The sequence below is a fragment of the Maylandia zebra genome, linkage group LG9 (genome assembly GCF_041146795.1).
Source record: "Maylandia zebra isolate NMK-2024a linkage group LG9, Mzebra_GT3a, whole genome shotgun sequence".
Taxonomy (NCBI): domain Eukaryota; kingdom Metazoa; phylum Chordata; class Actinopteri; order Cichliformes; family Cichlidae; genus Maylandia; species Maylandia zebra.
Window position 1 is genome coordinate 2,759,096 of NC_135175.1, and position 25,374 is coordinate 2,784,469.

General features: G+C 41.5%; 1 protein-coding gene across 1 annotated transcript; it reads right to left on the bottom strand.

The window, feature by feature from the left end:
* Positions 1-23,489: 23,489 nt before the first annotated feature.
* Positions 23,490-24,408, bottom strand: LOC143420543 (uncharacterized). The gene is made up of 3 exons (XM_076888731.1): positions 24,156-24,408; positions 23,967-24,037; positions 23,490-23,794 (listed from the first exon to the last, which is right to left on the bottom strand). Exons 1-3 carry the CDS (start codon positions 24,326-24,328, stop codon positions 23,490-23,492), a joined length of 549 nt encoding a protein of 182 aa, XP_076744846.1. The 5' UTR covers positions 24,329-24,408.
* Positions 24,409-25,374: the final 966 nt, after the last annotated feature.

The following is a 25,374-nucleotide window of genomic DNA, read 5'->3' on the forward strand; positions in this document are numbered from 1 at the left end:
TTGATTTTTATGAATGTGAATTTTTATCTAGACCCCCCTCCCCCCCTTATATCCTTGCTGTTATTTTTGTTGTAATTTTATCCTGTACGAGAGTTCATTTTGTATTGTATTGTATTCTTGATGGTAATGGTTAATTGCTAATAACAATAAAAAAAAATTCCATTTCTAAACTAGTGCAGTTGCAGGTAAACTATATCTAATATTCTATCTAAATGACTGCTTTGTCTTTGAAACGGTGAAGAGCCTGAGGCCGGTGACGGGCCAGTTCTACTCTAAGTACATCCTTACGGTGGCTCACAGGACAAGGCCACATTCCTGTCCTGCCAGAAGAGAAACTTCAGTCTTCATGCAGTTCAACCACACCTGTCATATTGTGTTCATGCTGTCTGGAGTAAACAAAGAACTAAAGCAGACACGTGTTACTTCATCTTTTATCTTTATTATTCTTATTTTACATGTTTCATTGTTAGGCATTAGGTTTATTTGTAGTAGTCCTTGCCAACTTCTCTCCCTCCTCCATGTTACTGTGTCAGCATCTATTTAGGATTGGGAATGCAACAGAAAGTAAGGAAATCCAAAGTACCATTAAAACCAAGAGAGGATCTTATATAGCAGAAGAAGGGATTATTAAAAATAATTCAAAAGAAATGATGCTATACATGATTTAGGAACCCTAGAGAGCACTTTGCAAAATAACACATTTTGCACACTTAATTTCACCCTCTGATGGGCCAAGCTACGACTGTCAGGGATGGTGATGTAGGCACAGAGCATGTAAGAGTGTGGTCAAATGAATGTCTCCAAAACTAGATGAAGGCACAAGGAGATCAATGCAAGGCGTAGAGATTCACCAGCTTCAGTCTTCAGTGGACATTTCATTTCTGGCACAAATATACCTGTAAAAGTTTTTAGATTTAGGAGGTTTTTGGTGACAAAACAAAGATATACAATTTCAATTTGATAATATTTAAAATATAATGAAATAAAACAAGCTACAATGCTGGCAATATGCTTGTTTGTTGTGCAGCAGTGTCCAGTATGTTGGCTGATATACTTTTTTGCATTTGAAAATAAAAGTTGGATTTTAATTCCATTACAGGAAGTGATGTTAATTCTTTTTGAATCATACTTAATGTTTATATTAAGTGTTGTACGAGAAATATAAGAAACATAATGTGATTGAGTTGCATTTCTTTTTTTTCTTTTTTTTTAATTTAGTAGCACCTGATGTTTAGCAGGTAAACAGTTAGTATTGTGCACTGAGAAAAACCTGCCCCTCTCTTCTTTTGAATATACACTGCTCCAAAAAAATAAAGGGAACAGTATAACAACACAACGTAACTATGAGTCAATCACACTTCTGTGAAATCAAACTGTCCACTTAGGAAGCAACACTGGCTGACAGTTTCACCTGCTGTTGTGCAAATTGAATCGACAACAGATGGAAATTAGCGAGACATCTCCAATAATAAAGGAGTGGTTCAGCAGCTGGTCACCACAGATCACTTCCCAGGATCTGTGCCACTGGTTCCCAATCTTTTTTTTGCTGGGCCCCCCTTCGTTTTACAAGAAAATCTCCTCCCACAATCCCATCCTTCAGCCAACCATTTATTGCTTTCAACCCCCTTTGCAGTTTATTTCACACCTCAAACCTTTTTTAAACAATTAAATAAATAAAAGTAAACTGTAATCAATTAGAGGAAGCAATAAAGTAATCTAACTCTTTTACACTCATTCCACACACACCTACACGGGTATTTTAGAAAACGCAGCTTTTCTATGCATTTGGGCCTTTCATCCACACGTAAACGGCGTTTTGGGTCGCTGTTCTTGACTTTTCATAAATACCCGTGTGGACGTAGCCTTAAATAACAGAAAAACAAACCATCTTTATGACGTCATTATTTTACGTGTAGTTGGTTTTTTTTCTCCTGTGTAATAATATTCAACATTAAAAAGAAAAATCTGTCTGTGCAAAGCGGGTTTAAAACCACAAACAGTTGTGGGATGCTGTTTGTCCGTAATTTGGTAGGAGGAACAAACTGCGGCAGGATCAGCCTGATGTTATTTGTATCCCACTGTAACGTTACTGTATAAAGAGCAAACATCTCCAAAATTTAATGAGTAGTTAGTTTTGTGTGTGTGTGTGTGTGTGTGAACTAAAACTCAAGAATGTAGGATCCTGTTTGTCCATGATTTGAACAGCCCAGCACTGCTACCGACACAGAGGAAACTAATTCTGTCGGGGAGACCTACCTCGGCACTTGTGCAGGTGAAGCCAAAGGGAAGATTTGCTTCATCATATTTTCTAGTCTTTGGCTTAGAATGAAGTTGGTTTGGAAACATATTTGGCGATGTTTCATTTTCTGCTTTGCGTTTGTGTGGGAGCCCCGTCAAAAACCTGTCCATGATGCTAGCAGTGTCTGTTTCCCTCTCTGCTCCTCGTCTCTCGTCTCATGTCTCCAGAATTCTTAAAGTTTAGGTTCAAGTTTTGGTTTGTTTTTGCAGGTTTATTGTTTATGGAGCTTTGTCCTGTAACTGCAATAAAAAAGCAACCTCTTTGAGTTTACTTCTCCGTCTGAGTGTCCTGCAGTGCTTGCCTGCCACAGCCACTTTAATGGCTGCAAATATTTTATTCTGTCTTCAAATGTTGTTGGTGCATAGGACCCTTCGACGGCCGGGTAGGACGAAACTGAGCAGCTGTGAAATTGGACAGCCTTCTAGCTTCAAGTCCGCCCTTCCGTTTTTGTCCGCTCACTAACGCCAAAGCGCAAAAACTGAAAAATGGACTGAGAAATGTTGCTCCGTGTGTTGTGTGCTGTTTTAATTTCAGAGAAGATACTAAACCGGATCAACATGTTTGGTACGTTAAGCTCATCAGAGCCAGTCATATGCAGGTAAAATAATCTACCCTAAACTACACACATTTAGGAATTACTTAGCTAATTTAACGGATAATGTCACTGACTGAATGATTGCTGGTCATTCGTACACATTCACCATATTATATAAAATAAACTAAAGGTCCTTGAAACTGAGAGGAGAGCATGTTCTATTTATTTCTTATCATTCATTGGATCCTGTAACATATTTGTGTGCATAGAACAGCAGTAAAAATGCTGAAGCTGAAACGGGTAAAACAACAAGCTTAGTTACACAGATGAAGTGTGTAAAATATAAGTCACAGCGCATTAGTGTATTTTACTTAAGCCTAAAAATCAGAATAATGCTTGGATCCCTTAAAATAAATGAAATCATGCTCTTCCACTGTTTATGTTGTTCTCCACCTTTTCCTTAAGCAGACGAGATGCTGATACTGCAGGATTAACCTGAGTGTCCCAGTCCTGGACCGTTTTTTTTCAACCCAGAGGATCCCAGGCCTTCATCTGCCTCAGTACAGCCAGAGACTTCCTGTAAGCTCCTGAAGCTTTTTATAGCTACTTAGTTTTAATATTACTCTTGTTATTCTTTCTGTGTCACAAAATAAATGTTTAACATATTTCAGGCAAGAATGTAGCTGTGTAAACCTCAAATATCTGCTCAGTTTATCAAGACACCACATATTTTCAAAAGCGCTCCGACGTTTTCGGAGACGTCTGTTACCCACTAGCTCGATAGCTAGCTGGGAGGTCAAGGGTCACCAGAGCCCGTGAGAACACCGGACTCCCAGCAAATCGTTTTCAAACCCACCGCAGTCTTTCACTACTCAGGTTAAACATGATATATGAGTCACTTAGATAACTTAAAAATGTTATTTTTTTGGCTTTTTTCAGTGTTTTATTTGTTCCTGAGTAAATCGGTTTGTCTGAGATTAAAGTTATAGTTTTTACACAGCTGAATAAACGTCAAGCAGACAGCTGATTATCAGAAGTGTGAGATGCTCGAGAATATACTCCGGTGTCCTGTTATAGTTTAGATAGCAAGGAGTTTATTAAACTCCACCGAAACAATCTGCAAATTTCATTAAAATTTAATACACTATCATCTTGTCTTTATTTTTAGTTAGCACATACCTTAAACACTTAAAGCTGTAAGCTAATGATAGTTATATAAGAGCAGACGCTGCTGGTGCAATAAGCTGTATGTTTTACGTCCAATGGATGATGATCTGATTAGTCGACTGTCAAAATAATCGTTTGTGGCAGCCCTAGTGCAGGAACAGGTCACTCAGCTTAATCCTGTGTGTCTGGTGACTCCATGTTTATGTTTTGTGTTTGTTAATGTTTTTGAGTTTTCTGGGTTTTTTTAAATTATTTTTCTTTTTTGTCATGTTTATGTTTGTCATTTTACTTTGGCGGTCCCTTGTGTCAGGTCTGTGTCTCTGGCCTTGTCTCCCCTTAGTCTTGTCATGTGTGATCAGTGCCAGCTGTGCTCTCCTCCTGTGTCCCATCCCCTCGTTATCCCTCAGTGTTTTTGAGCGCTGTGTTTCTCTCTGTCAGTGTCGTGTTGTCCCCTCATGCCGTCTGTTTCCCTTCTCTGCTCCTCGGTCCCAGAATTCTTAAAGTTTAGTTTCAAGTTTTGGTTTGTTTTTGCAAGTTCATTGTTTATGGAGCTTTGTCCTGTAACTGCAGTAAAGCAGCCTCTTTGAGTTTACTGAGTGTCCTGAACCATATGAAAAACAAATAGAAAAAACTTATAGAAGATTTGCATCAGATGTGGCCTACTAAATACAGTGAATCATATAAGGCTTATGATTTACTCATGGAAGTGGCCACTTTCATATATTGTTTTAGGAAGTATCCAAAACATACAAGTTTCATTTATGTAATTTTTCAAGGGATCTTATATCTGTTTTCACTCTTGTATGCTTTGCATACAAGTTTCACACAAGACGGATACAAACTTTATAAGATTTATATATATCTTTTCCGAATGGGGCACTTCCTGCCTGCCACAGCCGCTTCATGACAGAAATGGCTGCAAATATTTTATTCTGTCTTCAAATGTTGTTGGTGCATTAGAAATATTCTTATTTTATTGTTACTGATATGTACTGAATCTCATTTTCCATTCACCCAGAGTTAGCATTGTGTTCATACATGTTAATAAAATGGGTTCAGTGATAATTACTGTTCGTTTCAATCAATTTATTGAGACCACAAGACTCTTAACTTACAATACAAATATCACAATGCAACGAAAAGATTCGAAGGAAAGCATCTCTCATTTACAGACTAAACGTCCCACAATGGGGGAGGAGTCAGTCCATCCGCTCCCGGTTCTCCTCGGCCTCCCTTTGATGCTGCATATCCTCTTTGAGATTGAGCAGCTCGTCGTCCCGATCCCTTCTCTTCCTCCCTGCTGTGGGTGGCCGACCCTCTTCCTCATCAGTGTCCGATTCCCTTTCATTTTGGTCACCCACTGGCCCTGGAGTGTCCACAGGGAGAGAGGAAATTAGGACATGAGGCCTAATGGAAGGCCTTTGGACACAGCCATTAACCTCCAGCAGGCCACAAATGTAGCACAGCTGGGAGCAATCGCACATAATGAGGTGTGGAAGAAGCACACAAGACTATCAAAGTGAAAGGCACGGACAAGGACACGCTGCAGACAGGGAGACAGAGACAAGAGTAACTAACAGTGACGGGGAGACACAGGAGACAAGCCGACATGGACCGACACAGAAAACACAGAGACGGACGACACAAAGGCTAAGATGAAACACCGAGGGAGGGAGAACTACGATCAATAAGAGCTTAAATGAAAACATTCAAAGAATATTAAACCAAAGACACAAACACTGGGTCATCACACCCAGCACAGTGACTAAAGAGCTATTCTATTCTAGTTACTGGGGACATTTCATTCTTGCATGTACCAACTTCCTGTTTCTCCCTCACAGTAAAATAAAAATGCACAATTTATTGTCAGCACTTGTGCCATCACAGGTTCACACAGAGCCCTCTGACTCTGTATCCTGTTGTCACCAAATGACCAAGGAATAAGCTCAACACAAACAACACGGCCATATCCAGCTCAACAATGTTTAAAGTGCTAACATTAATTACTTTCCTCTGTCGCAACACACACAGCCCTGAGACAGCAGGGATCATTTTTTCTGTTTGTTTAGCATGCACAACATTTGTAGTCTCCTTCTGCACAGGGGAAGTCCATGCACAGTGTGTGTGGTACCACTTTCTGCAGAAGGTGCATTCAATCTGCAAGAAAAATGAGATTGTCACAGTCATTCATCTAAAGTCAGGCTGTTGAGCGAAGCAAAGGCATGCAGATTACCTGAACTATAATTTTTCTGCTACCACTTTGATTTGGTTATCTTAGTCAGTCATCGGTTTCTGCACCAGAACTTCTCTCACCACAGGCACAGCATAGCTGGGAAAGCTCATCTGAAAATCTATGCCACAATGAGGATATACACAAATATATTAAATGGAGACCCAAAGGCCATTTCTCGAGTATACCTGAGTGTTGGAACACGGAGAGCTATGTCCAGTCTGAGCCTGGCAACCCCCTCCTCATCAACAGGGTAGCGTCTCGTTGTCCCCGATAGAATTTGTTCTGCAAGCTGACCATTTTCTATTCATTAGAATCTGTTCATTCAGGTACAAACACCATGAGCATTTTACCTACCCTGCATACAAAGACACAACAGGATGTAATGTCCTGTTGTTTAGGATGGGTGACCATTGAGCATGTCCATTTACCAATGGCTGGACATTTCCTCCTAACCAGAGCTCTGTACAAAACAGGTACTACAGTTACTGATCGTCACTCATTACAACAGCCTCATGTTAATAGAAATGACTGTGGTTAACATTAACCCTTTTTGCTCACCTTGTTACGTCCCTGCACTTTTCCATTTGTGTTTGTTGCCCCAAGGACAACCCGCACCTCCTTTTAGATACACGATCTTCTAAAACAAATGAAAATCGTGTTACACCTAGTAATTTCATTTAAGTCTCATGGTTGTACGATTTCTTACAGTGTCTGTCTGTTGTCACTGACTGCCCCAGCTCACATCATACTTTAGCAGATCCAGCTACAAAGTGAAGATCTTGAAATTAAATTATGAATAGTCTTAAATGAGAAAGTTTCAAAGCCAACTCGCCTTTCTGAAACCTTTTTGTGGACCAAACTGATGTTATCAATCGATAATTAATGCAGCATTTTTCCGCCCCACCAGTGTCAACGAGGCATTTATTATCTAGAAGAACATTACAGTCATTTCCTTCCAATAAGGTGACCACTTATTTGGAAAACGTTTACATTCCTCACTTTCCAACTCTATTCCAGCGGCCAAGTCTGCAATGTTTTTGGAAAATAACTTGTATGGCCCAGTTTTTGACCACAGCACCTTTTCGCTTTTTTCCAGCCCAGATTTTTGTTATTACTGTGAAGTAGTGATGGGATTTCTGGCTCTTTTGGAGAACCGGCTCCGAACCAGCTCTTCAGGTTGTTTTTGTTGCTTTAATTTATTATTAACAACAATATAAAATTATGCACAAAAGGAATTACTAATGTGTGGTTTTGGGTTTTTTTTTTTTTTTGTTTTTTGTTTTACCAAATAATAACTGTGCATCCTGGAGCACTTCCGGTGTTTTGTACGTGCTTTGTCTCTAGGGGCCACCGTAAATATACTTTTATTTATTCTCTCCACATAAAATGTAATAAATTAATCATATAATACAAAAACCAACTATTTACGGTTCAACTTTTAACTGTTTAAACTTTCAGCTTTTTCCTTTTAAACAAATTTCAAGTGTAACAACACAAACACTGCAAACCACAACACAATTAAATATAAATAAATATATAAATATGTGCTGACCCATTTTTGAATGTCCCCCTCCAGGCCAGTAAGAGCGTGCCATGACAGCACTGTGGGTCTTCTCCCATCAGTGTCCACCAAAGTGGCTGGAATGAAATTCCTCAAATGTCTCTTGCTTCTTTGGCAGAGCAGACCACTTTCACCAAGTGCTCACTTTTGTTTTTCTTCCACCTGCATGCGCATATATATATATATATATATATATATATATATATATATATATATATATATATATATATATATATATATATATATATATATATATATATATATATATATATATATATATATAAAAAAAAATAAAAGCTAGCGTAGTGGTTAGACTACACGCCTTTGGAACAGAGGATCGCAAGTTCGATTCCTGCCTGGGGCGTCTGTATCCAGTAAGGGTCCTAAGGCTAGACCCCCTATGCTAAGCAAGCCTACCGCAGACATGAGCGAGACAGATAAATATGAAGGCATGCCGGCTCGGACGTCGCCCGGATCAACAAGGTCCGCGTCAGGTGTTGAGGAACCAGGGCACCCTGACGAAAAGTGGGCTACTGGAACAAGAAGGCATCGGTGGGCAAGAGACGAAAACAGGGCGTTGTTGGAATGCTACTATGCAAGTAACCCCGGCGGAAGGGGCTACATGAATAGGATGAGGGACCTATGGATTCTTCGATACCCAACATCCACAATGACGGCGAAACAACTAGTAGCTCAGTGTTCCAACATTCGGAAGAAGGGACTGCTCTCACAGCTAGAGATTGACGAGGTACAACACAAATGCTACGGCAAGGAGGAGTCAAGACGCCAGGTCAGGGGGGAGATATCATCACCCCCACCCGAGATTGGGTACATAGCCCCAAGTGCGATAGGAGAAGGATCGTTGAGTGCGAGAGGAACTGACCTGAAAAATAGGATCATGGCCAAGCTTGAAACCTGGATCCCGCGTAGCCGGTTACCAAGATTACGTGAAGTTCCCTCAGAAGGTCTGCTAGATGATGTTAATGCAGCACTACGGGCAATACCTACAACCACGATTACCGACACTAACAAGCTGATCTACAATACGGCAGCAGTGATCAGTGAGATGCTTGGCTACAACAGCGACAAGGGGCAGTACCCTCCATGGAGAAGGAGGCTAGAGGGCAAGATCAAAGTAGCACGGAGGGAGGTTAGCCAACTAACGGAGTTGCAGAAAGGTGCGACAAATAAGGTGCCTAAGAAATACAGCAAGCTGTCCATACCTGAGGCCTTGGAAACTGCCAAGCAAAGACTCACAGCCTTGGCCAGCCGCTTGAGGAGGTACACCAGAGAGATAGAAGGCAGGAGAATAAACCAGCTGTTCTCCACAGAACCAGCAAAGGTGTACTCTCAGTGGCAAGGGAACAATAAGAGAACAGCACCACCAAGGCTGGAGACGGAGCAATACTGGAAGAGCATATGGGAGAAGGATGCAACCCATAACGGCAATGCTCAGTGGCTAGAGGATCTGAGGGCTGACCACAGCGACCTCCCTGAACAGGGTCCAGTAACCATCACAGTGGCAGATATCCAAGAAAGGGTCTCCAGTATGAAGAGTTGGACAGCACCAGGGCCCGACATGGTTCACGCCTACTGGCTGAAGAAGCTGACTGCACTCCACGAGCGTCTGGCAGCACAAATGAACCAGCTGCTAGTTAACGAGAGACACTCGGAATGGCTAACCGAAGGTCGGACGGTCCTGATCCCCAAGGACCCCAAGAAGGGACCGGTCCCCTCCAACTACCGACCAATAACCTGCCTCAGTACTACATGGAAGCTCCTGTCAGGCATCATATCGGCTAAGATGAACAGGCACATGGGTCAATACATGAGCGGGACACAGAAAGGAATTGGCAAGAATACCAGAGGCGCAAAACACCAGCTACTGGTAGACAGAACAATCAGCCGAGACTGCAAGACCAGACTGACCAACCTGTGCACTGCCTGGATTGATTACAAGAAGGCCTATGACTCAATGCCCCACAGCTGGATACTGGAATGCCTAGAATTGTACAAGATCAATGGGACCCTAAGAGCCTTCATCAGGAACTCAATGGGGATGTGGCGTACAACACTAGAGGCCAACTCCAAGCCCATAGCACAAGTCACCATCAAGTGCGGGATCTACCAAGGAGATGCTCTGTCCCCACTGCTGTTCTGCATAGGCCTGAACCCCCTCAGTGAGATCATTAACAAGACTGGCTACGGATACCGACTACAGAACGGAGCAGTTGTCAGCCACCTCCTGTACATGGATGACATCAAGCTGTATGCCAAGAGTGAACGAGACATCGATTCACTGATCCACACTACCAGGCTATACAGCAATGACATTGGAATGTCGTTCGGACTGGAGAAGTGTAGTCGGATGGTAACAAAGAGAGGGAAGGTAGTCAGAACTGAGGGGATTGAACTACCAGAAGGCAACATTGCAGACATAGAGGACAGTTACAAGTACTTGGGGATCCCACAGGCGAATGGGAACCATGAAGAGGCCGCTAGAAAAGCTGCAACCACCAAGTACCTGCAGAGGGTCAGGCAAGTCCTGAGGAGTCAGCTGAATGGTAAGAACAAGATCCGGGCCATCAACACGTACGCCCTGCCCGTGATCAGGTACCCTGCTGGGGTAATAGGCTGGCCAAAGGAGGAGATAGAAGCCACTGACATAAAGACAAGAAAGCTCCTTACCATGCATGGAGGGTTTCACCCCAAATCCAGCACCCTGAGGCTGTACGCTAAGCGGAAGGAAGGGGGCCGGGGACTGGTGAGTGTCAGCACCACAGTCCAGGATGAGACAACGAACATCCAAGAATACATTAGGAAGATGGCCCCAACTGACCGAGTGCTCAGTGAATACCTCAGGCAGCAGAAACCCAAGAAAGAGGAGGGAGACGAGGAACCATCATGGAAGGACAGGCCCCTGCATGGTATGTACCACCGGCAGATAGAGGAGGTGGCTGATATCCAGAAATCCTACCAGTGGCTGGACAAAGCTGGACTGAAAGACAGCACAGAGGCACTAATCATGGCAGCACAAGAACAAGCTCTGAGCACAAGATCCATAGAGGCTGGGGTCTATCACACCAGGCAAGACCCCAGGTGCAGGCTGTGTAAAGATGCCCCAGAGACAATCCAGCACATAACAGCAGGGTGCAAGATGCTAGCAGGCAAGGCATACATGGAACGCCATAACCAAGTGGCCGGCATAGTGTACAGGAACATCTGTGCCGAGTATAACCTGGAAGTCCCGAGGTCAAAATGGGAGATGCCCCCAAGGGTGGTGGAGAATGACCGAGCTAAGATCCTGTGGGACTTCCAGATACAGACGGACAAAATGGTGGTGGCTAACCAACCGGACATAGTGGTGGTAGACAAACAGAAGAAGATGGCCGTAGTGATCGATGTAGCGGTTCCGAATGACAGCAATATCAGGAAGAAGGAACACGAGAAGCTGGAGAAATACCAAGGGCTCAGAGAAGAGCTCGAGAGGATGTGGAGGGTGAAGGTAACGGTGGTCCCCGTGGTAATCGGAGCACTAGGTGCGGTGACTCCCAAGCTAGGCGAGTGGCTCCAGCAGATCCCAGGAACAACATCTGAGATCTCTGTCCAGAAGAGCGCAGTCCTGGGAACAGCTAAGATACTGCGCAGGACCCTCAAGCTCCCAGGCCTCTGGTAGAGGACCCGAGCTTGAAGGATAAACCGCCCGCAGGGGCGTGCTGGGTGTTATATATATATATATATATATATATATATATATATATATATATATATATATATATATATATATATATATATATATATATATATATATATATATATATATATATATATTAAAAAAAAAAAGGAAAAACAGGTCTCCATCTACATGAAGCATGTAAGGCCAAAAAACAAATGATCACATGAAAGCACAATACTACACTCTGATAGTTTACATGACATTATCCTTTGTACTCACCATTTATCCTGACGCTCTCAGCTCTTCTCTTGATTGTAAATCTTTCTCTACTGGTTGACCCCTCAGGATGGCGATTGTGGAGTTTGAACTCCAGGAGCTCACTCACAATTTTGATCCATTTCCCTCACCTACACACTGAAAAAACATAATCAGTGGGATAAACATAAAAAAATTATTGTAATCTGTTGCACGAAATTAAGTTATGTTTGGTTAACCTTAGTTTTTTTTTTGTTATCCCTGCACACATTTTTCTGGTAACACGAACATGACTTTGTTATGTTATGTTTTTCATTCCGGTCAAATATTTATAGAAACCACTTGTTTATCAGACATGAACTTTTTGTGTTAATTGTATTGGACTACTATGTGTTATATTGACAAGATTATTTTATGGTAAGCTTATTTTATTTTATAACAACTTTCTAATATATAATCTAATATATAATTGAGTGTTTAATAAATAAAACTAAATTAAGGCTGATCTTACTGTATGTACTGTACACTTTCTCTTCAATCAAAGAAATAAGCAAAACATTTTTGAACAATGACCTGTATTTTTGAAAATACTACACAGTTGTAACAATGGACTTTCAATTCAGGCTTCCAAAATATACATGAGTCATATTTGTACAATGCATCTCTTGAAAAACATTCCACAACATTCCTCAAAGTTATCTGCTGGAACCTGAATTCAACATTGTGGGGCCTTATGACATCGCGCTTATGTAAAAAAATAGTTTTTTAAATGTAAGAGCCATGAGGTAATATGGCAACAGGGGTGTAATTATTAAAATGACACAAAGAAGAGACTTAAAATAACATTATAACCCACAGGCACAAAACCAAGAGACCTAAACTGATTAGTACACAGCAAATCCAGCATGTCCAAATTAACACTGTCGGATTTGATTTCAACACTATTAAAGTGTCTATATGGGTCCACACCAGAGAGTGTTAATTTAACTCTTTTTGGAGAGTTAGTACGTTAACTCTGATTTAGTGTTAAACACCAAATCTGTCTGGAGTTGATAATTTAACACTTGGTGTTAAGAGTTTATATATTAACTCTCAAAGAGTATTTTAGTTTAACTACGTAAGAGTTATCTTCTAATTCATTCTAAAAAGCGGGAATTTTACTGTTCTGAACTTCTAGAAATTTCTTTTGGAAATAAACATTTACTAAAAAGATGCAATGTTTTTGAAAAACATTTATTCTGAACTGTGCACCACAATTTCAAAACATTTTCTGAAAGATGTAACAGTATACATGTTCTCACTTTCATTAGAATTTTGTTTATCAAAAGGTCTGACATAGGTGAGCTGGTAAATGCAAATAACAGCATTCTCATCACTTATTTCTTCAATACAATATGCATGTCCTTCATTCATCCCTTTGTGGAACTTCAACGCACTTCTGCTCTCCCCCATATTCCATCTTCACAAGTAGGGTTGCAAAATTCCCGGAATTTTCAAAGATGGAAACTTTCCATGGGAATAAACGGGAATTAACGGGAATTTATGGGAATAAACTGGGAATTTTCAAAATTGAAGGTTGGCTCTTCTTAGGGAACTTAAATATAGTTGAGCAAAGTATATTTTAGCATAATATTGACAAAAACAAACAAATGCAATTCAAATACACTTGAATATCCATGCCATTCCTTAATCACATGTACAGAGCACATGCTTGCTGCATGGCTATTGAGACCACCTACTGGCACTGTGCATGCCTCCATCACATGTACACATGGACCACACTTTTGAGCCTGAAGGACAAAGAGTATTGAAGGCACACATTTGAGCCTGTGGACTTAACAAGTGAGGTAAGTTTTGATGATATTATGGGAAAATATATTCATTAAATGTTTAAATTGTGAATATCACATAAAATGTATTAATCCTATAGATAGCAATCTGATAAGATGCTAAATAAAATGCTAGCATCTGTTAGATGCTAAATAAGCCATAGCTAGTATAACATAAAGAAGATGCTAGCTTCCTCATTTGGCTGTTTTGTTTTGAAGATCATTCCAGTTGTTTAGCTAGCCTTACTATTTATATCTGTTTATTATCATATTGCAATTGTATTATTACGATCTCTTGCATTGCATTAGCATTTTTACAAGCTCTTGTTTTATTTTACAGAAAAATGCCACATGCGCTATGTGTGGAGACATTTTACACCAGCTAATGTGCAAGGGAAACCTGTATATATGTGTAAATATTGTGATAAGACGTACGTGAAGAATGCCACAAAAATGCAGCAGCACATTGCAAAGTGCAAAAAAATTCCTCAAGGCCCAACACATGCAGCAGCCAGGAGTTCCACTCAAGGGGAAAATGAATCTGTTTCAGCTGTATCAGAGTCAGATACCCACTCATCAGCTCCTGGTCCCTCTGGCATCGGAGGATTCTTTGATTTTATGGATGACACTAGCCAGAAAAACGCAGATGAGTGTTTCGCTCGTGCAATCTATGCAACTGGCTCACCCCTGATGCTGACATCCAATGTGTACTGGAAGAGATTTTTGAATGTTCTCCGACCAGCATACATTCCCCCAACCAGACATGCATTGTCTACTCATCTACTGGATGAAGAGTTCAGTCGAGTTCAAGCAAAGGTGAAACAGACCATTGACCAAGCTGACTGTATTTCAGTCATCACTGATGGATGGTCCAATATCAGGGGACAAGGAATTATTAACTACATAATCACCACTCCTCAGCCTGTGTTCTACAAGAGTGTAGACACAAAGGAAAACGGACACACAGGCCAATACATTGCAGATGAGCTAAAAGTGATCATCAATGACCTTGGACCAGATAAAGTTTTTGCACTGGTCACTGACAACGCAGCCAACATGAAGGTTGCCTGGGCACATGTGGAGGAGACCTACCCACATATAACTACTATTGGCTGTGCAGCCCATACACTAAATCTTCTCCTAAAAGACATAATGGCACTAAAAACAATGGACACTCTGAATAAGAGTGAAGCAAGTTCTGAAATATGTTAAAGGCAAACAAGTAACTTCCGCTACATTTCTGTCAAAGCAAAAGGAAAAGAACAAGAGTTCTGAAGCTTCCCAGCATAACGCGATGGGGTGGTGTTGTTATCATGTTTGACAGCCTTCTGGAGGGAAAGGAGTCTCTGCAAGAGATGGCCATATCCCAGTCTGTAGGCATCGACAGTGACATCAAGAAGGTCATCTTGGATGATGTGTTCTGGGAAAGAGTATCTAGCAGCAGGAAAATCCTCAAACCTATTGCAGCAGCAATAGCGAAGATAGAGGGGGATGGTGCCATCTTGTCAGATGTCCAGTGCCTTTTTGCAGAACTCAAAGAAGAAATCCAGACAATTCTGCCCACTTCCCTACTACTGAAAGCAGAGGAAACGGCTGTGGTCAAGTCATTGGAACAGCAGAGGGAGCATGCACTGGCTTCATGCAGCCAGTGCATGCAACAGCATACATGCTGGACCCCAAATATGACAAGGGCATACTTTCTGGGGAAGAGATCAACGGTGCCTATGCGGTCATTACAGCCATGTCTGACCACCTGGGTCTCGATAAAGGCAAACTTCTAGGCAGTTTGGCAAAGTATCGAACAAAGCAAGGCCTTTGGAAAGGGGATGGAATATGGCAGTCATGCCAGCACATATCTGCAGCCACCTGGTGGAAGGGACTATGTGAATCTGAGGCCCTTGCACCTGTAGCCTCCATCCTCCTCCAAATCCCACCATCATCAGCCGCCTCCGAGCGCAACTGGTCACTGTTTGGCAACACCCACACAAAGGTTCGCAACAGGCTCACAAATGTGAGAGTGGAAAAGCTGGTCGGCATTCGGGCAAACCTACGGCTCTTTGAGCCTGACACAGAGCCATCCTCAACAAGGCTGGAAAGTGACACTGAAGAGGAAGACTCAGAGTTGGATGCTGAGGAAGTGGACATGTTGTTGGATGATGATGAGGTCCAGGAAGAGTCTATTGACTGAGCAAAAATGAGAAAAGAGGATTGCTTGAAGGAAGATTTGCATGTTTAATGGGACGTTTTGGAGGATAAGTGGCATTTTTCATTTAACCTTTTGAATGGGACTTTGTGGAGATTTTTGGACAGGGGGCATTTTTGAATGAGCGGGGTTAGGGGATGGTAATATTGAACTCAACATTTCTGTTTTTATTCATCCATGAAACAAGTTATTAAAACGTGTTCTATTCTACTGTACTTACAAATAAATCTGTTGAAATATCTGTTGAAAACATTTTGCATGGAGGTTTTCTTATGATTTCTGTTTATATTTATGCTTGGAAATAATATATTCCCAGTTCTCCTAAATTTCCATAATTCCCATTATTTCCATGGAAAGTTTCCAATATGGAATATTTCCAAAATTCCCAAGCTTAACTTACCATGGAAATTTACCAGAAACTTTTTGGAAATTTACCGGAAATTTTCCACCCCTTTGCAACCCTATTCACAAGCATATCCTGTGTGGAGATCGAATAAAAATTAGTTGACAGTAATTAATGGCACAAATAATCCAGTAAACAATTGCAGCACAGTAAAAAAAAAAAAAAAAAAAAAAAAAAAAAGGAATCCTCTTTGAGCCATTACTTGTGTAAAGTATTTTCCCAAAAGACAAGGACACAGGCAACAGGTAATACTGAACTAAATGTAAAACCTCAACCTTTTTCATTTTTACCTAAACCGTGTGGAGGGATCTAAATGCTACCGTAGAATCCAGTCAGGACGTCTGCTACTGCTGTTTGCTCGTGTGTGTGTGTGTGTGTGTGTGTGTGTGTGTGTGTGTGTGTGTGTGTGTGTGTGTGTTTTTTTTTTTTTTTTTTTTTTTTTTTTTTTTTTTTTTTTTTTTTTTTAATGGGCGATCGTTTTCAGGCTTCAAGCAGCACCATTATACCAACATTTCACATTCTAGACATTGTTTTAGGTGTATTTGACCAAAAGTTTGACTGAAAATTCACATGCAAGCTTTTTTTCCAAGGCTGTGGTATTTGCCCGCAAACAATACCTTTCAGCTAGCTAAAACAGAATATTATGCTATCAGCGAGCAACATGGCTAATGCCTTTCACACAGCTTCGTCTCAACTCCAAAGAGCCACAGAAGTAAAAGCTAATAATAATAATTGAAACAATCTTTGAAAAAATGACTTACCAAGCATGGCAAACAACTCAAATATGTAGAGCAAAATGTTCTGAAACGGCTTCACTTCAGCTTCGATTGGAGCCGTGCTGGGGGCGGAGTCTGTGAATTTACTCTGTTGGTGTCATAACCCCTCTAGGAGTTCAGAGTTAAGAGGTCAAGAGTTAATGTTTCCATTGTAACACCTCCAGATTTGACAGAGAAACACTCATTTTTAACACTCGATTTTAACTACTATCATTTTACACCTCAGAGTTACATTAAAAGAATGTGACTCTGCTTAGAGTAAAATTAACTCTACTTTTGCAAGAAGACTATTAACACCAAAACATTTAACACTTTTGAATTTGCTGTGTATTGGCTTGCTTCTATCATTAAACATCACAATCTCTAATACTAGACGATGCAATCTGTTTGTAGTGGTGCACCTTGGGAAAAAAATTGCAAACTGGTGAAATTGGTGCAAGGCACCATTTCCATTGAGAAAAATGGACATTCAAAGTTTGAATTTTTTTTTTTTTTTTAAAAGAGCCATGGCTTGAAAAGTGAAAACTGCAGTAATAAAGGCCCCAAGTTGAAAAGTGCCAGAAAAATAAGTTTCACTATGTACTGCAACTTTACCAGTGCTGGCTTAAAAGAAAGGATAGTACATATTCGAAGAGGTAAACATGTTGTTCCCACATCATAACTGGAAAACTGTTCAATCGTACAAAACCTGGGCCTTCTTTGAAAGGCTGTTCCTTTTGAGCTCCATAACCAGTTTCTATAATACCTCGAAGGTATACTTTTCCAGTGGGTAGGTGAGGTTCAAAGTGTACATTAGTCCAAAAAGCATTGCAGCTGCTAGGGTATAGTTATCCAAATCCTGACTCTCTGGCCTTCAAGGACTATCCCGATGTCCTCAGGGCTGCCATTGGCATCTCTTGACTTTATGATGTAAATTCCCATGGTTGTTTCCTTATTAAATCGTTGGATAATGGCTTCATCTGTGGCCTAGAAAATGCAGAATTCCAAAATTTAATTAAACAGAACACTGGTTAAAGAACATTATACCAAATCTTATTTTAATCTGTGTCACTATTCCAAAAAATGTTAACATTAAAACATTAGGTGAACAAAAATGGATTCATTACAGCATGTGACTTGAGTCCTCAGAATGCTTAAAAAGGTAATGAAATGAAATCTCCATGCAAAGAAGCAGAATACTGTCAGAGCATAGAGAGGTGTTCAACTATGAACTCCACACATAGCTCTAATGCAGGTTAAAAAAAACAACAAAAAAAACCGCACCCATGGTAAATTGTGAAAATCCCAGGTGATTTTCAACATACTCCTGGCATAGAGTGACAAGCAGCATTTTGTTTAAATTATTATTTTCCCTAAAGTGTATACACAAATTAATTTTTTTCTTACCTGGGCCGTGGGCTCCAGAATGTTCTGAAGTCTTCTTCCTATTTGTCCTCCTCGCCTTTTGAAGACCTTTATTAGTTTGTCAGATAGCACATCTATCTGCGAGAGTAATCTGGACTGCAGTGGCATGGTGGTAATGCGCTTAAACTCTGCATTTATCTAAAAAGAGAAGTTGTCACATAAAAATGCTGTCAAAATCTCAAATCTCACAAGGTTACATCCACACAAAGTTATATTACATATTACTATTTATTAGCTATGGGTCCCATGTTGCTGAGCAGTTCCATAGTTGCCCTTGCTTCCATACCACCCAAAGCCTGTTTGCAACCACAGCAGTTGCCTCCTTCTGGCCATTTTGCAGTTCTGCAAAATGACCCAGAAACTACATCTATTATAGTCATAAATACATCAAGGTCCTTCATTAATACTTAGTTAAATTATTTAATTTGACCTTTCCAGAAAATTTACCTTACAGAATGAGAGATAACATATGCAAATCTTCACTAGTAAATAAAATAATGTTATTAAAACCTTAACTGTAACACCTCTACATAACAGCGCTAGAGAATTGTTCTGAAGCAACACCAATCTGCCCTTCAGCAGGGATAAGCACCATATATCGATACAGAAAAAATAAATTTAACATATTTATACTGTCATTATTTTTATCTCTTTAAGCCCTCCTCTCAGTCTCTCTATAAATCAGTTAAAATAATTTGTTGGGTTTTTGTGTGTCTTTAACATGTTATCAGTACATTACATTCACTGCCCCAGAACATGAAATAAAGCCCCACGTCATGCAGTTCCTCTCCTAATGAGTACTGCATAGGTGTCATGCCCTAAATAAACCGACTTTAGTGAAGACCCCCCCCCCCCAACACACACACACAGAGCACACCCCATGGCAAACTAGCTTATTTAACTGTTTAACTAAAACATTTTAGGTACAACCAGTTAACTAAATGGACACAAGTTTGTTAGTCTGTATTCACTGAGAAAAAACAAGCGAATGTGACTGGGCACACACTGGAAAAAAAAAAAGCTAATGCACATAATATTGTCCCGCAGCTTAAGCTAGCATTATCGTTAGTTAACTTAAGGAATGACTTGTTTTTTTTCCATTATGTTGCTCAACAGCAATTCATGAGAAAAACTTCCCCATCTAATGGATGTTTTCTTCGTTTCTTCTCAAACATGTAGTTTTCAGTTTACCTCAAGAAAGTAAAGCTCAGCACCAAACGTAAACGAAGCAACGACAAAAAATGGCGGACCGCCACAGTGAATTTTCCCTCGCAAAACACACCCGGGGGGGTGGAGTTTCAACAGAAAACACAACTATTTTCTGTTATTTTGATATGACTGGTTTTAAAAGACTGAACATCCTTCTAAAACAAGTGAAAGGCGTGAGACTTAATTATGTTTAGACCAAAAATATGATTCATGTTGGATATATTTACTGTATTTTTACTAATTTAACAACCTCATCATTGCATTAGTTGCTTTATGCTATAGCATTACGCTTACATTAGCTTGAAGCTCAAGGTCGTCATTTTATTTACTTTCTTTTTCTGGGCTTACAAACAGGACACAACATTTAGATAACCGTTACACTGAATCTTGGGTCTGTGTTGAGTCTTCCAGCTGCTGACTACAGAAGCTAGATTGACCTTTCAGCATGTTTATAGCGGCTGTGGCTATGTGCTGGTAATGTTACCGTGTGTGAGCAGTCACATTGGCAGCAGACATGTTTCAACAAACTAGTCATATCCCGGCCCTACATTAGCTTGTTTAATGGTTAAGACACTGCAGGTACCACCACTTACTACAGACACCGATGCAAGTTTGTAATAGTCTGTATATTCTTTCAGTCTAAATTAACAAACAATATTAACTCACATTATATATGTTAATTACTAATTTGCTTATCGCATAATTTCGGTTACCATTAGGTAACTGGAGCCTAACATTGGCCTTTCATGGTTTTCGATAAACAGCCCACATACCTGTAAAATAACAACACCCCAGTAAAAGTCCACATATATAAAGGGTCTACACTCTTTCTCACTGGTGTGTTAGCTTTAAAATCTTATTTACCTTAAAGTGTAAAACTCCAGATGGTAGTAGATTTTCCAAAGCAAGAGACAAAAATGGCAGACAGTGCAGCAGATTTTTCCTTTCCAGGGGACGGAGCTTGAGGATAAAACAAAACTAACTTGTTTCTTTTCAACATGATTTGTTCTAAAAGAATGAATATTCTTAAAGAATATGTGAAAATTAAAAGACAAATATGTTTAGATGTGAAATTTAAATTAGTCATGCTGGATATATGAAGTAATTCTATGCAAATTCAACAACCACCCTATTGCATTTTTTTTTTTTTTTTTTCAGTGCACCTATCCACCTACTCCACTGTACAGGGTGGGCCATTTATATGGATACACTGTAATAAAATGGGAATGGTTGGTGATATTACAGTTTTTTTTCAAATGCTAAAACACATGTCACAAACGTTACCACCAGGGCCCTGTTTCAGGAAGCCGGTTTAGTGGAAAAACTGAGTAAGTATACCCTGAGTTAACGAAAACTCTGGGTTTTCGGTTTCACAAAGCGAGTTCAGCTGCAGCCTGAGTGAGTCACTATGACGACACACGCCGTGAAGCTAACCTGCCCCCTAGCAGGTTTACCACAACTAACCCTGACTGTCTCCGCCCCTTTGTCGGAAACCTGACAGTAGGAAGTCTCAGACATGGCGTGTCCCTTCCTTGAAGAGCCGGTAGATATCGAAGCCCAAATTCTCCGCAGAGCTCTCCGCCGGGAGAGAGTGACTCGAGCGCGTCTGGACATCTTATCATTACCTGATGATTTCCTGTGCGAACGTTACCGTTTCTCAGCACAATCAATAAGTTATTTGGATAACATCCTCAGGCCATATATTACGCATGTGACACATCGCGGACATGCGCTCAGTCCATTACATATTCTTTGTACCGCACTCCGTTTCTTTGCAAACGGGAGCTTCCTGTACAATATCGGTGACGCTGAGCACGTTTCCAAGGCTACCGTCTGTCGGGCAGTCAGGAATGTCACAGTAGCACTGAAACGTCTCCTGCACTCGTTTGTGGTGTTCCCCGGTCACAGACCCACAAGATTCATCAAAGAGGGATTCCACAAAATTGCAGGTATCAGGAGGACCTAAACGTAATGTATGATGTGGTGATACTTGAACTACTACTTAAATGGTACATAAATTTACAGGGTTCCCAGGCGTGATTGGCTGTATAGATGGCACCCACATCCCAATCATTGCACCCTCAGCAAATGAAGGAGACTTTGTGAACAGGAAGTCTTTCCACAGCATCAATGTACAGGTACATAATTCCCTGTAGCATTTCACACCAACAAGTGATGGCATCATGGTAACGGATGCTAATATGTGTACTCTGCACTGTGTAGATCATATGTGATGCTGCCAACATCATCACAAATGTGGAAGCCAAGTGGCCAGGCTCTGTCCATGACTCACGGATCTTCCGAGAATGTACACTGAGCAACAGATTTGGACATGGTGGGTCGAAGTAACTGTGAAATATACAGAGACCAATTGCCACAGGGACGTTTGCACTGACATGTATTCTTCTGTCCTAGGAGAGTTCACTGGCCACCTGCTCGGTGATAGGGGGTACCCATGTCTACCCTATTTGCTCACCCCTTACCCTGACCCTGAACCGGGCCCACAGCAGCGTTATAATCTGGCCCATTGCAGGACACGGGCCAGAGTTGAGATGACCATCGGAATGCTCAAGGCCCGGTTCCAGTGCCTTCGTGGACTCAGAGTCACCCCAGAAAGGGCATGTGACATCATTGTGGCATGTGTGATCCTACACAACATTGCCACGATTAGAGGTGAACAGTGTCCAGCTGAACCAGACGACAGCAGTGATCCACATGATGAACATCCTGACCCACCCACGAACGTACAGGATGGGCGAGCAGTCAGAGACACCATATGCCACAACCATTTCCTGTGACCCGGCAACCCAACATGTCACGAGACAAATACACAGATACTGTGGTCAACTTGTTTTATTGCTCACCCTGTATGTCCTGTGCACAATGAATAAATGCGAATATTAGTATGTTGTACGAACACTGACATGATTCGTCCATCTATGATCACTCCACCCACCCTTAACTGTTGTTCCAGCAGTACAATCTCCAGCTTCGACTTCTGGATCTGCAGCTGGAGGTGCACCATTTCCATATCACACTTCCTTATCCTCCTGGCCAGATATGTTCTATACAGCTGCTTCACAGGGAGCTATTGCAACAAAGGACATAGCATTGGCATCCATAGTACATGCCTACTTAGGTTGGTTGTGAATGTGTGCTGGACAACCCACTGCGGAAAGCTTCGTTGTAGGAGTGGCTGGACCCTCTTCCTCCTCATTTGCAGCATCACTCTGCCGGGGACATAGTAAGTCCATGGTGTCATCATAGTACCACATTGTCGTCAGTTGTTATATTTTCCACTGTACACTGTATACCTCATAGTGTGGCACTGATGCGGCCTCCTCTGTAGCAGCTGTCACTGTGTCGTCATCATGTGCCTGTGGTGGAGACATTTAACAACATTGCTGTTCCACTGTTGACACATGTAGTCTGTGGAGTATTACGAGTACTCACAACTGCATGTCGGTCTGGCTCAACAGGGGGCTGCACCAGATGCAGTACACCATCACCGTCAACTGGGGGAATATGGGGTTCATACAGGTCACTCATGACTTATGTGGGCGCAAATGGCAATTACCAGACATACCAATCACCATACATCTCATTGTCAGTATGCTCTCGGAGACAACCGACACTGAGGGAAGGCAAAATCAGTAGGTGTCAGGGTGGGAACGCCTTTATGAGCTCTATGTTGCATTGAGGTATATGTTCATATGTTACACTCATTGGGGAGGGTACGGAATGTACTACTCGCTCTGTCTCTGGGAACAGGGAGCTCACCCTGTGGGGGGTTAACACACACACACGTATGCAAAATTAACGGACACCGCTATGCACATAATAAAGACGTACCACTGCAGCTCGGTGTGTGTGAGTCTCTCCCTGGGCCCTCACCCGTGCAGCACGTTAACAGTTCCCAAGTGTCTCAGTGTTGTCTATTCACCTAACTGTTTGATGACTGTCATTCTCTGTCAGTAGGACAGTAACTGCACTGCGACATAGTTCATTTTGGTCATGGTGACTGTGCAGAATGGATGTGTGCACGCCATGTATTGTTTTGGATTTACCCCTTATGTAGGCACTTGTGTCTTGCGGGGTTATTGACTCAGAGGATGTCCCCGCAGAGATGCCTTCAGCCACAGGGCGCCCACTGTTTTGGCTGAGGGCCAACTGCTCAGCCTCTGTGAGTGGTGGTGGTGGAGGACCCCCACCTGTTTTCCGGGCCTCCGCTTTTTTTCTGTTGGCTGTGACAGCACACATTTGAGCATACAGAGTAAGCAAGTATGTACTTGTAATGTGCTCAGATAGTTTCAATAAGTGCTCACAGAGGGGAAATTACTGTGGCCTCTAACTGCAATTGATCTACATAGGACACACAGACCAAGCACTATGGCTCATGATACAATTACACCTCACCTGTTTGGACTATGTTCTTGTATTTCATTTTTACTTGCTGCCAGGTACGTTTGGGGCCTGTTGGGTTGCACCTGCGCTCACATCACATCACATATTAATATGTAGCACAGGACAAATGGGGTAACATATAATGAAATAACGTGTTAAATGGGTGGGAATCCCTAGATCAATGTTTACATTACCACTCACGCATTGACTCTGTCGGCTATGTTTTGCCATGCATGCTCCCTTTCCTTTGCAGCTGCGGCTGTGTTGCTTTTTTTCTGCATGATGTGCATGCTGTCGGCATATGCTGCCATCAGAATTTCCGCCTCGAGCGCTGTGAAATACGTCGCCCGCGCCTTCTTTCCCTCCGTCTCCATGGTGACTCGCTTAATCTGTGCTCCGCTTATCAGGGCTTTATGTATCCTCGTCCGCGCGCTTCACTTGGGGTTAAAGCAACTCCGCCTTGATTGAACTAATTGTTATCAGCCTTTCTGGAACGGAATATTCTGAGTTGGACAGTTCGGGGTTACTCAACCGTGAGTGTCGTTTTTCACTCTGAGTTTTCCAAACCGGCTTCCTGAAACAGGGCCCTGGTCCCCCAATGTCCAAACACAACACCCTTCTCTAAAGCTACATAAACACAACCACACCTTCCCACTGCAAAACTCAAACTCCCACACCAAGAGAGCAGCTCGAAGCTGTCAAAACTGTAAACACTATACACGGCATTACACACTACAGCAAAACAACTGAAAACACAATGCTCAATTTGTGAGAAGGTTCTTTGTTTCATAACTGCCAATGCATATTTTTTATAAACTGTACAGTAACGGATCGTCATAGAACCCTGCAGAGGATTAGGCATTTAGATTTGTGAGTTTCACATGAAGACTATAAATCTATAAAAACATCCTGCATGTACGTACACTACTGTAACACAACTCAATGCAAAAAGAGAATCTATCGCACACAACAGTACTCTCGGAAACATGATCAGGGTGTGAAGTCTTTTTTTATTGTCTACACGGTCTTTTTACAGTATTACACACAGTCACTGTGCGGCATCATGTCGCCGAGCTGCATTGGGCCACATCACAGGCTATATTGTCCCTTGCTAGGCACCGCGGGAAAAACGCCCTGGAATGGCGAATCCATCCCTGGAAGGTCTCCACTGGCACAAGAGCACCTGGCTGCAGCCACTGTGGAGCTCCACAGTAACCGGAAACGCATGACCTCCACAGTAACCGGAAACACGTAACTTCGGTTAAATCGACTTTGACAGCGAAAACTAAATTGCGTTTTTGTTACTATAAAATGGTTCTAAGTGGGGTGTTTTTTTTTTTTTTTTTTTTTTTTTTTTTTTAAACACTCTGGGTTTGTTAAAAAAAAATTCACCATCCTCTAAATTGTTCGTGGCCAAAAG

Excerpts from the sequence above, each read along its gene's own strand:
- LOC143420543 (XM_076888731.1), bottom strand. The coding sequence starts at position 24,328 with ATGGAGACGGAGGGAAAGAAGGCGCGGGCGACGTATTTCACAGCGCTC. Across the intron at positions 24,038-24,155 it reads ATAGCCGACAGAGTCAATGC|GTGCAACCCAACAGGCCCCA; the intron begins GTGAGTGGTAAT and ends ATGTGAGCGCAG. Across the intron at positions 23,795-23,966 it reads CAAGAACATAGTCCAAACAG|CCAACAGAAAAAAAGCGGAG; the intron begins GTGAGGTGTAAT and ends GTGCTGTCACAG.